The sequence below is a fragment of the Dipodomys ordii genome, unplaced genomic scaffold, assembly GCF_000151885.1.
Source record: "Dipodomys ordii isolate 6190 unplaced genomic scaffold, Dord_2.0 Scaffold156, whole genome shotgun sequence".
NCBI lineage: Eukaryota > Metazoa > Chordata > Mammalia > Rodentia > Heteromyidae > Dipodomys > Dipodomys ordii.
In genome coordinates, this window is record NW_012267372.1 from 1,999,776 (window position 1) to 2,011,274 (window position 11,499).

The 11,499-nt window shown below is 59.6% G+C and overlaps 1 protein-coding gene across 1 annotated transcript; it reads left to right on the top strand.

Moving 5' to 3' along the window:
• The first annotated feature begins 1,060 nt into the window (after positions 1 to 1,060).
• Erf (Ets2 repressor factor) lies at positions 1,061 to 9,107 on the top strand. The gene is made up of 4 exons (XM_013032753.1): positions 1,061 to 1,263; positions 5,874 to 6,108; positions 6,683 to 6,798; positions 6,900 to 9,107. The coding sequence occupies exons 1-4, from the start codon at positions 1,242 to 1,244 to the stop codon at positions 8,189 to 8,191; spliced, it is 1,665 nt and encodes a 554-aa protein (XP_012888207.1). The 5' UTR covers positions 1,061 to 1,241; the 3' UTR covers positions 8,192 to 9,107.
• Positions 9,108 to 11,499: the final 2,392 nt, after the last annotated feature.

Consider the following 11,499-nt stretch of genomic DNA (forward strand, 5'->3'; position numbering starts at 1 on the left):
AAACCTTGTCTTCCTCTCTCCTGGCGACCCTAGTGCCTCTAGGGAGCACATTTGTTCTGACTTTGGTCACCCCCTACACTTGCATCCTGACCACCAAGCTCTCCGGAACCCTCTGACCTAATAGTGGAGGTGTGTGTGTGTGTGTGTGTGTGTGTATGGGGGAAGGGTTACCTCCGGCCTGGGCTTGTTCCTTCCTAGGACAGCTGTAGCCTGGGGATGGAGGGTGGTTGTGGGGGCTCCTGAATGCCTTCTCTCGGGTCACTTCCTCCTCCAGCTGCACTAGGTCCTATCAGGAAGGGCCAAAGAGCCCTCATCCTTACCGGAGCTGAGGGCACAGCCGCCTCCCCATTTCCGATGCAGGGAAATGCTTCTCACCCACCCCACCCCACCCCTGGACAGCTGCCCCTGGGCAGCTTTCAGGTTCAGGGCCTAAGGGGGCTGGGTAAACCCAGGCTGAGAAATGACTAAGTTTATTTATTCACTTTTTAAATTTTTTTGTATCATCTTCCCAAGTCCAGACCCCCCCCCCATCCCCTATAGAGGGAGGATAGTATCTACTCCCCCCAAAGACCCATATCCTCCTCCCTGGAAAAATATACCGAACCCCTTTCTTCCGAAAGTATCCTTGCCTCAAAGCTCTCCCTCCCCACCTCCAAAAAACGAAAAAGGAAACTGGAATCCGCAGCTTGAGGAGAGGAAGGGGGGTGGCAGATAGCGAGGGGCAGGCAAACTTAAAAGTTATAGGCGCCAGGGAGAAGGGTCACGACCCCTAGGACCCCCCCCTTTACCCCCCTAGGTCCTTCCCCGCCCTCTTCTTCCTCCCTCCCCTCCACCCCCCCCCTCGCCGCGCGGTCTCTTTAAGCCCCGAGCCGGCCGGTCCACAGTGGTGGTGCGCCAGAGCGCGTGTGCGCGCGCGCGCGTGTGTCTGTGTCTGTGTGTGTGCGCGCGCGCGTGCGTGTGTGTGGCGGCGCTGGGAGGGGGCGGGCGCAGTGTCTCCATGGCGACGCGGCGGTGACGTCGCCGGCCGGGGGGCGTGGGCGTCCCGGCCCCGGAGTGCGATATTAACCCGGGAGGCGGCGGCGGGGAGGGGAGAGGCTCTGAGAGGCGAGGCCGGGTGAGGCGGCGAGGGCGGCCCGACGGGCGCGGGACGGGACGGGGCAAGCGCGGGCGCCGGGGAGCTGCGGCCCGGAGTCGGGGCGCCTTGCCCCGGGCCCCCCCACCCCACCTCCCAACACACCAGCATGAAGACCCCGGCGGACACAGGTGGGGGCGGGGGCAGCACGTGTGGTGGTGGTGTGTGTGGGGGGGAAGACTTGTTGCCCTGGGAAACCCGGTGGAAAAAACTTTAGGGGGGGGCTGGAAGAATCTAGGGGAGCTGGAGTGGTCCCCTAGTTCTGGGCCCCCCCCAATCACTCGAGACCTGTTGCTTCTCGCGGCGCGAGCGGGGGTTACTGCCTGGGACCCCTCGTTTCGTGGCTCCTCTCGGAGTGGTTACGGGGTGCTGCGGATCGTGCTCTTCTTTCCTGCCCGGATCCCCGCAAACTGGGCTCTTCCCCTACTCCCGGGATCATGGAGATGGGTGGCGGGTCCCCTCCCTGCCGCTCCGTCACGTTGCACTCGGGGGGCCGGGACGCGTGCGAGGCGGGGGTGGCGGCGGCGGGGGTCTTGTGCACGGAGGACCCCCCTCCCCCCTTTGCCGTCCCCGGGGTTCGGCGCCGCGCGGGGTCCCGGCCCGTGACCTTCACGGCGGCGTGTGCCCCGCTCGGTGCCGGGGAAGGGATGCGGGGAGAAGGCGCGTGTGTGAGTGCGGTGGGGGGGGCGCGGGGGCCCCGGGACTCGGGGTCCGGGCCGCGCCGCCCCTCCCCCGCCCGGCTCCGCCGTCTCCTCGCTCCCCCGCCCGCGCCGAGTCGCAAAGTTCCAAAGCGCAGCCCGAACGTTCGAAAAAGGAACTTTTTGTTTCCGACCTTAGAACGGCGCGGCTTTAAGGTGGCTCCGGGGGAGCCCGGGGTCTCCCGGCTCGAGCGCCGCCGGACGAGGCCCTGGGGTGCAGGGGGTGGAGGGCGATCGGGAGGGGAGGGGGTGTACCGGGAGGTGTGTGTGTGAGGGGGGACGCTGAAGTCTCTCCCCTCCCCCCTCCCCCGTCCCGTCCCCCCCTTCTCTGATCCAGCCCTTCTCTTTTCAGCCCGCCGCCTTCCTCCGCCCCGGCGTTCGTTCCCCGCCAACTTGCTCCTCCTTAAGGGGCCAGTGTTCCCCTCCCCCTCCGCCCCCCCTCCCGGGCGGGCGGGGGGCGGCGGGATTAACCCCCCTCCCGCTCGGACTTTCCCCCCTCCCTCCCTCCCTCCCCTCCCCCGCCGCCCCCGGCTGGACTTTGCGCCCGGGCGCGCGGCGGGGGGAGGGGTCCCCGCCGCCCCCTGCCCGTCCACCCCGTCGGAATCCGGCCCGGGGCGGGGACGGGGGAGGGGGAAGGGGGCCGGGCGCCGCTGTTCAAACTTGTTTCCTTCCCCCGGCGGCGGCCGTGGCGGCGGCCGGGGCTCCTGTGATCGGGTGGTGTATTTGTGTGCGTGTGTGTGTGTGTGTGCGCGCGCGTGTGCGTGTGCGTGGTGTGTGTGCCCCGACCGGCCCACCCACCCCACCCCAGCCCTCCCCACCCGCCCCCCTGCTCGGCGGGTGGGGGCGGCTCTTCTTAAAGGGCTCCCGCGCCTGGGGATTGATTGGGGCGGGGGAGGCGCAGGGGTGCGGAGTTGCGGTAGGGTCAGTCACGTGCGTCCCACATACTCTCTGGCTACCATGGGGGCACAGCCGCCCCCCCTTCCCAGCCAGCCCCCCCTCCCCTCCCAACCTTCCCTCGATTGGGGCCGAGGGCCCAGATGCCCAGACAACCCTGCTCATCCTTCTCTGCCTTGGGCCTTGGCTTGATGGGACGCGCCGCACCGCCCCCCCCCCCCCCCCGCAATGCTGTCTGGAGGTCTGAGTCGTGGGTTAGGTTGGGTCTTTAGTTGAGGGAGGCGTGAGTTCCCCCTCACCCCCCCCCCCAATGGCCTTCAGGTCGCTCTGACTGCCTCCCTCCATGTAATCCTCCCCATCCCGGCCCTTCTTTTCCTCTACACTGGCTGTTTCCCACTTCCTGTTTTCTTCCCGGCTCTGGCAGCAGCGGAGGGCTGCCTGGACTGAGGGAGGTGGGGACCCCCCCCCCAGGCCAGCATGTTCTTCCTCTATGTACCACCACCCTTCCTTTCTGATCCACATAACTCTTAAATAAAATAATAATAATAATAAAAAGTTTGAGCTGTCACATGAAGTTGGAAGGTGCCCAGGAGCTCGGCCCCTACCCAGGCCTGCAGAGTCTGGGAGAAGCCCTTCCCCACCTCTGTGGCATCCAGGTGTGCCATCTCAGTTCTTCCTGTCTGTCTGCTGCCACTTCTGTGCCTTGTCTGCATTTCAGAACCCTCTCTCTCTCTGCAGTTGTTTTCTCCCTCTCCCTACTTCACCGCACCCCCTTCTTCCCCAGTGCATCAGAGAGGTCCTGCACACCCCCCAAGCTTTCTTGGTGTGCAGGGCTGGTATTTTCCTGATTTAAAGCACGTGGATCCACAGACAACACACACACATGCTCCCCTTGCCCGTGCCTGGCTCCTGGCTCCAAGGCCTGGGGAACAGAGCCCCATTGAGACACCCTGACGTCACCCCCTGTTACTCTCCCCCTTAAAGCCGGGAACAGGCCCTTGTGTATGTTGTGTCCGATGAGGAAAGCCTGTGTTGGGGGTGGGCCTGGAGATGGGGAAGGGTCCTTGCTGGGAGCCAGGGTCTAGGCCCTGTGGGGGGTGAAGGGGCAGAAGGAGGTGAGGATTGCTCTGGGAACCGGCTAGCACAGGGCCCGGGACAGCTCCCAGAATGCGGCTTGAGGCCCTTCCAGAGCCCCCCCACCTCCTTTTCGAGTTCCCTTTGTGTTGCATGTAGTCTCTCTCACTCCCTCTCTTCTGCAAAGTTTATTTTTAGCCTCCTGCTCCCCCGCTCCCAGGACTGTCGCTGCACACACGTTGCCTGGTTACCGGGACACGGAGGCTGGGGCTGGTGGGCTGGGAAGGGTGGCTTTAATTTTTTTGGGGGGGAGGGTGGAAGTCAGTCAGTACACCCCTCCACCCCTAGATTGATGTTTCAGGGGCTTCAGTCTCCCCATCCCCCCTGTTGGGTCTGGGAGCCAGATTGGGGCTGAGGTATAAGTAGCTTGGGGCTTGGTGCTCTGAGGGGAGTCAGAATATTTTTGGAGGGGATTCCTGAATACATGGGCACCTGTGTTCCCTAATGCCTCTGGGTGGGCCCCAAGGGTGACGTGGTGATGTTGATTCTCAGGTTGAGGATCATGGGGTGAATCTCTGGGTTCCCAGTCAAGGGATGAGGCTAGGGAAGCAGGGTCCTGGGGAGGGGCTGTCACTGTTGGGAAGAGAGCAAGGCTACTGAGCAGGACTCCAGGCTTGAAGAGCTGGGGGTCAGATTCCTGGAAGGCTGGGGTTTGGGGCCAGGGCAGGGACTGTGTGGGGGAATGAGGTACTGGCCATCTCAGCCTCTCCAGCCAGGGTCAGGGCTTGTGCTGGGGGCTGGTAGGGATCACAGTTTAGTGTTTGGCGGAAGTGGCTCCCAGAGGGGGACCGGTCATCCCCTGTTGGATTCCAGAGTGGGGTAGAGCCTTTGGGGAGGCCTTGCCCTGGAGGCCTGCCTGGTACCTGCTTGAGCTGGAGCTGAGGGAGGGAGACTGCCCCTTGCTGCCTGGCCTGGCAGGGCTTGGGACCCCTCCCTTCACATTTTTAGCCATCCACCTTGGCTTTTTCTCTCTAGTGGCACCACAGCCCCTGCTTTGCCTCCCCCCCCCCACCTCCATCTCTTCTTCCCCTTTCCCTCCTCCCACCCCTCCATTACCGGCTGCCTAGTGCTGAATTATTGATGGCCCCTGATTACCCGGGGGTTTGGGAAATGACAACAACCACAGCCCCCCCTCCCCCCCACTGCCCACCCCCCTCCAGGGACCAGCCAGCCCACCACCAACCTCTACCCAAGGTTAATGCTGGGGGCGGGCAGGCAGGTGGGCTGGGGAGTAGCTTGAGCATGAGAAGGCAGAAGTGAGAAGAGGGCTTCCAGCTCCAGTGTCCTGCCTTGAGCTGTGGCCTTTCCAGCCCAGGTCTGGTCTGAGGCTGGGCCTGGGGAGGGCAGCGCCACTCAAGAGGGTCCAGGACTGGGGGGGTTGGGGGGGTGGCCTCTCAGACAGTCTGGGTTTCACTCTCCAGGGAAGACAGAAGCCTCTGTGTGTGCAAGCGCTGACCTCATCCTCAACCAGCCACCCCACCCCTCCTGGTCCTTTTAAGAAAAAAAAAAATTCTCTCTGATGCTGGGGTGTGGGGCATGTAGAGACTTCTATAGGTCTTGGGTGTGTGTGTGTGGGTAATGTATGTTCCTAAGAAAAGGGGACCAGAGGTCCTGGGAGGGGGGGGTTACTATTGGTTCTGAATGGGTGAAGGGGCTGTGCCCCCAGCCTGCAGGCCACGTGTGCCCTTTCCTGCCCCTCCCCCACTGGCAGCCCTGCCCGCCATCCTGGCTTGGTGCCTGGCCCCCTGGCACTGGCCCCGGGACCCGCCGCCGTTGGTTTCCTGTTTCTCCCGGTGTCGCTGGAGCAGGCTCCAGCTTCCCCTCCCCCCCAGCTCCCGTCTAGCCCCCTTGACCTGACAGACACATACTGTCTCCTTCTAGTTCCCGCTTTACTTGGCTAAGGGAAGAAGCATGAAGGCTGGGTAGGAGGTGGACCCTGGGGTATATGACCTAGAGTTTTCCCCATCCTGGCCTCCTGACCCCCCAGGCCATGCTTCCCGGTTTCTCGTCCTCAGGGTTTGCCTTCCCGGATTGGGCCTACAAGCCGGAGTCATCTCCCGGCTCCCGGCAGATCCAGCTGTGGCACTTTATCCTTGAGCTGCTACGGAAGGAGGAATACCAGGGCGTCATCGCCTGGCAGGGGGACTACGGGGAATTTGTCATCAAGGACCCAGATGAGGTCGCCCGCCTCTGGGGGGTCCGCAAGTGCAAGCCCCAGATGAACTATGACAAGCTGAGCCGGGCCCTGCGGTGAGGAGCTGGTCTGGGGCTTGGCCCTGGGGTTGGGGAGGGTGCCTGACCTACTGGAACAGGCTGTTCGATTTCTCTGCTCTTCTGGGATCCTGGCAGTGTGACCTTGAGCAATTCCCGTCTTTTCTCTGAGCCCATTGTCCTGAGGGAGAGAATTCAATCACTGATAAGGCCTGGAGTCTATAGTCTCCAGCCTTAGGGTATTTGACCTTTTCTTTCTTTCTGCTGCTTCTTTTTTTTTTTCCTGCCAGTTCCAGGACTTGAACTCAGGACCTGGCTACTCTTACTCTTCCCTTAGCATTTTCACTAAAGGCTGGTGATTTACCATTTGAGCCACAAATCCTCAGGGATTTTCCTGCTCGGGCTAGCTTCCAACAGTGATCCTCAGATCTCAGCCTCCAGAGTAGCTCAAATTTCTGGTTGTGTGGTCCTTGGTAATCACTTGTCCCTTGTGAGCCAGATCTAAACACCTCTCAGGGTAGGCCTGGGTACTGGGGAGTTACAAGTGTGCATGTGGGGGGATTGGGGGCAGGAAGGGGACTGTGACATCCCAATGGCTCTTCTGTATCCACAGCTATTATTACAACAAGCGCATTCTGCACAAAACCAAGGGGAAACGGTTCACCTACAAGTTCAATTTCAACAAACTGGTGCTGGTTAATTACCCTTTCATTGATGTGGGGCTGGCTGGTGAGTATGGGGATAGCTGGCCTTCGAGGATGGGGAAAAGGGGGTCTGTCAAGGCTAGGTCGAGGGGCCTTGATATTGAGTCTCTCTCCCTCTTCCATCAGGGGGCGCGGTGCCGCAGAGTGCCCCTCCTGTGCCATCCGGCGGCAGCCACTTCCGCTTCCCTCCCTCCACGCCCTCTGAGGTGCTGTCCCCCACTGAAGACCCCCGCTCGCCACCAGCCTGCTCTTCATCCTCATCTTCCCTCTTCTCGGCTGTGGTGGCCCGTCGCCTGGGCCGTGGCTCAGTCAGTGACTGTAGTGATGGCACATCAGAGCTGGAAGAGCCACTGGGAGAGGACCCCCGGGCTCGGCCCCCCGGCCCCCCAGAGCTGGGTGCCTTCCGAGGGCCCCCACTGGCCCGCCTATCTCATGACCCTGGCGTCTTCCGTGTCTATCCTCGGCCTCGGGGGGGCCCTGAGCCCCTCAGTCCCTTCCCTGTGTCACCTCTTGCTGGGCCTGGCTCCCTGCTACCCCCTCAGCTCTCGCCAGCTCTCCCCATGACACCCACGCACCTGGCCTACACACCCTCACCCACGCTCAGCCCTATGTACCCCAGTGGTGGCGGGGGCCCCAGTGGCTCAGCCGGAGGCTCCCACTTTTCCTTTAGCCCCGAGGACATGAAACGGTACCTACAGGCCCATACCCAAAGCGTCTACAACTACCACCTCAGTCCCCGCGCCTTCCTGCATTACCCTGGGCTGGTGGTACCTCAGCCCCAACGCCCTGACAAGTGTCCGCTGCCCCCCCTGGCACCCGAGACCCCACCGGTCCCTTCCTCGTCCTCGTCCTCCTCTTCCTCTTCTTCCTCCCCATTCAAGTTTAAGCTGCAGCCGCCTCCACTAGGACGCCGCCAGCGAGCATCAGGGGAGAAGGCGCCCGGAGGCCCCGACAAGAGCAGCGGAGGGGGCCTGGGAGGCAGTGCCACTGGGGGCTTGGCCGAGGGTGCGGGCGCGCTGGCCCCACCACCGCCGCCACCCCAGATCAAGGTGGAGCCCATCTCAGAAGGCGAGTCGGAGGAGGTGGAGGTGACTGACATCAGCGACGAGGATGAGGAAGATGGGGAAGTGTTTAAGACACCCCGTGCCCCACCTGCACCCCCCAAGCCGGAGCCTGGCGAGGCGCCTGGGGCGGCCCAGTGCATGCCCCTCAAGCTGCGCTTTAAGCGGCGCTGGAGTGAAGACTGTCGTCTGGAGGGGGGCGGGGGTCCTGCTGGGGCCCTTGAGGATGAGGGTGAAGACAAAAAGGTGCGGGGCGAGGGACCTGGGGAAGCCGGGGGACCTCTCACCCCAAGGAGGGTGAGTTCTGATCTCCAGCATGCCACAGCTCAGCTCTCTCTGGAACATCGAGATTCCTGAGGGCTGTGGGCAGGGGGCCCAGGTGTCCCCCATTTCCCATGCTTCTTTTGCTGCCTTAACCACCCCCCCCCAAAGCCCTGGAGGTGAGGGCAGCTTTCTCGTCTCCCCCATACCACCTCCTCCCCTCCCCACATTTTGTATAAAAGTATACTTTTTTTTTTAAATGGTGGGGGGGTGGGGGGGTGCCCAAGACTTGGGGGTTTCCTCTGGGTGTCTGAGCTCTGGGCAAAGTGATGGTGATGGGGGGGAGGAAGTGGGGGGGAAGGGAGGGGTGACCTCCATTCTGGGAATTTCTTTTTGAACCAGGCTTTGGCCTTAACACCCAGGAACTTTTTTTTTTTTTTTTAAATTACAATCTTAGGAAGTAAAGCCTTGTCTCCCTCCCTGTTCTCTGCCTTGGAACCTTCCCCTCCCTCCAGTCCATTCCTCCGTTTCCTACACCTCCCCCCAACCCTGCCTTCCTTGCCCCTTCCAGGGGCTGTGAGTGCCTGGGTTTCTCATACCCCACAAGGCTGCAGCAGAGGAGGGAGGGACCATTTTATGATGAACCAAAAATCCCGTGTACAGGGATGGGGTAGGGTGGGGGGGAATGGTGGAGGGTGAGGGGGTTACCACCCATGGGCCACAAATCTCTATAAGTGCCTGCTCTCCCACTCCCAACCCCAGCCCCAGTCCCATCCCTTCATCCCCCCCCCACCCGACCCCCAGCTGCTCCTAGGACTGGCCCACAGGGCGGACAGGTGGAGGCTTACGGGAAGGGGAATGCCCTGAAACCAAACTGGAAGCGCCCCCTGCCTCCCAGCTTGGGGCCCCTGGGGTGGGCTGTGGGGGCTGTGGTCAAGCCTTATTCTGTATTGGGGCTGGAGGGTGGGGGAGGGAAGTAGGGGGCTGCCGGAGAATGTATTCAAACAATAAAATTTTGGACCTTTCCCTGCTGTGAGCTGTCCTAGATGCTGGGTGGAGCCAGTTTGGACAGGTCTAGACTGTCCCTCCCCTCACTTTGTGGCCAGAGGGCCTAACCCTGTCTGGATGGTTTCAATCCAGGCCTTGGGGAACTATTGTCTGCTGCACTTGGGTGTCACAGACCTCAGAGCTGGGTGATTAAGGTCTCTGGCTTACTGTGGCCCTGGACTTTTAGGCCAGAAGGCTCTGTCTGCCTTTGGAACTTTCACTTATCCACCCCCAAACTGCTTGGTTCTTGAGTGCCTGAAGCTTTTTTCTCACCTGTTCTGATTTCCTTACCTCCCCCCCCCCCCCCCGTGGCCCTGTGAAGTTCAAGACTTTTTTTTTTGTTGGTCATGGGGCTTGAACTCGGCCTGGGCACTGTCCCTCAGCTCTACCACTTGAGCCACAGCACCACTTCCGGCTTTCTGGTGGTTTATTGGAGATAGGAATCTTACAGTCTTTCCTGCCTGGGCTGGCTTTGAACCGCCATCCTCAGATCTTAGCCTCCTGAGTAGCTAGGATTACAATCGTGAGCCACCAGCACCCAGCTGCTTTTGTGTGTGTGTGTGTGTGTGTGCTGCCTTTAACACCCTGCCCACTCATTTATTTGGGTGCTTGGAATTAAGCTGCGAGTCCTTTGGGACAAAGCCTGCGGTATCTCTTTAAATACTTTGCAAATAATGGTGGTCTTTTTTGGTTCAACTAGGCTACCATTCCCAGCCAGCAAATGACAAGGGCTGGCTTCCACCTCGTAGGTAGTATGGTTTGACAGGCCTTTAGCATTCAACAAGGAATGGCCACCAGCTCAGTTAAGAAAGAACCCAGTTGTATGACGTTCTTTGAGCAAGTGATTTCTTTTTTCTCTCCCCTGCATTCAAGATGGTTGGATCCAGATTAGGGGTTTCAGAATTACAGAATCTTAGAGCCAGCCTCATAAATCTAGAAGCTCAGATTGGAGACTTGAGTCTTGAGAGGAGCAAAGCAGGAAGAATTCAGGCTGGGATTACCCAGAGAGATAAGCCAGGACCTGCAGTGCAGGTGAGGTGCCTGAGGCCCAGTGAGGTGAAGGGGTTTCCCTCAGGCCATGCAGCTGTTAGGAGATGCAGCGGGCTAGGGGCTTGTTGGACTGGCTTTACCATGAAACCCCACCCTGTGTAACCCTGAGGGGGAAAGAATGTTGACGGGCAACTGCTACCCATTACACACTTAAAACTTCAGTTCTTGCCAGCCCAGGGTGGGTGGTCCCAGATGACGCTGTCACTTGGCAGTAAAGAGAGGATCCAGGGCTGAGGAACTGGCTGGAAAACGAGGCTCCTGTGGCTTGCTATGGGCAACTGCTCCCTCTCCTGGGTGATGTAAGCTATTCCCTAGGGTGGGGACCGCTGGGCTATTTCGGGAAGTTGGGATGAGGCGGATCTCCTGGCAACAAAGATGCGACTGAGTTGCTGGTAGAGTGATGGAGAAAGGGAGATAAGGAGAAAGTCCCGGCTGGCTGGAGGGAAACAGGTTCCTGTCTAGTAGCTTCAGTACCTTAGCTTTCCAAATACCTCTAATCACATGACTCCCAAAGGCTCAGCTCCAGGTCAGACTACACGGTCCAACCAAGCTTCTTGCCCCAGATTCTGGATGTGTGGGATGTTGCAGGTGGCGTTTGGCCTAGAGAACACCAGTGTTTTCCCTTAATCTTGAATAGCTCACTGAACTCCTATTAGCAGACCTGAAATATTTCTGCAAGACACCTATGATCCTAGTTTCTGAGAGTCTTGCTTTCCAAGAAGAAAATCTTTCATAGATTTCTCCATAGGGCATCTTCCACATTAATTCACCCCACCAGAGATCTCATTTGCAACCAAACATGGCCTCCAACCCCAGCACCTGGACGGGTCCTTTTGGCAAAGCCCTTCCTGGTGTTTCTCAGCCATCTCTCACCCCATTTAGATCCCTCAAGAGACCCTTTCAGTCACCAGTATTTTCTCAATCGCCTATAGTCGTTTGACAGCTATCCTAAATTACCTCAGAATTCTCCACTGGTCCAGATGTGTCAGGTGTCCAGAACTCATTAAAGACCTCTTCGTGGACTCTGTCTCTACACACATTATTAGGCCCTAGTACTCCTCCACAAATGTTCTTACCACTTACAAAAAACCCAAGCCCACCCAACAACAGAAAGCCCAGATTCTCACATCATCACCCTCATCCTCCTAAAGACCCAAACTCCTCAGAGGATTGTCCACTGCGCATGCCCTACACTTTCTGGAGGTAAATTAGCTGGGTCTTATTCTACCCCTCTCTAATGTCCTTGAGAACCTTCTTGACCCCCTTCGGAATTTTCTGCGCTTTGAAGCTTGAATTAAAAATTTTAC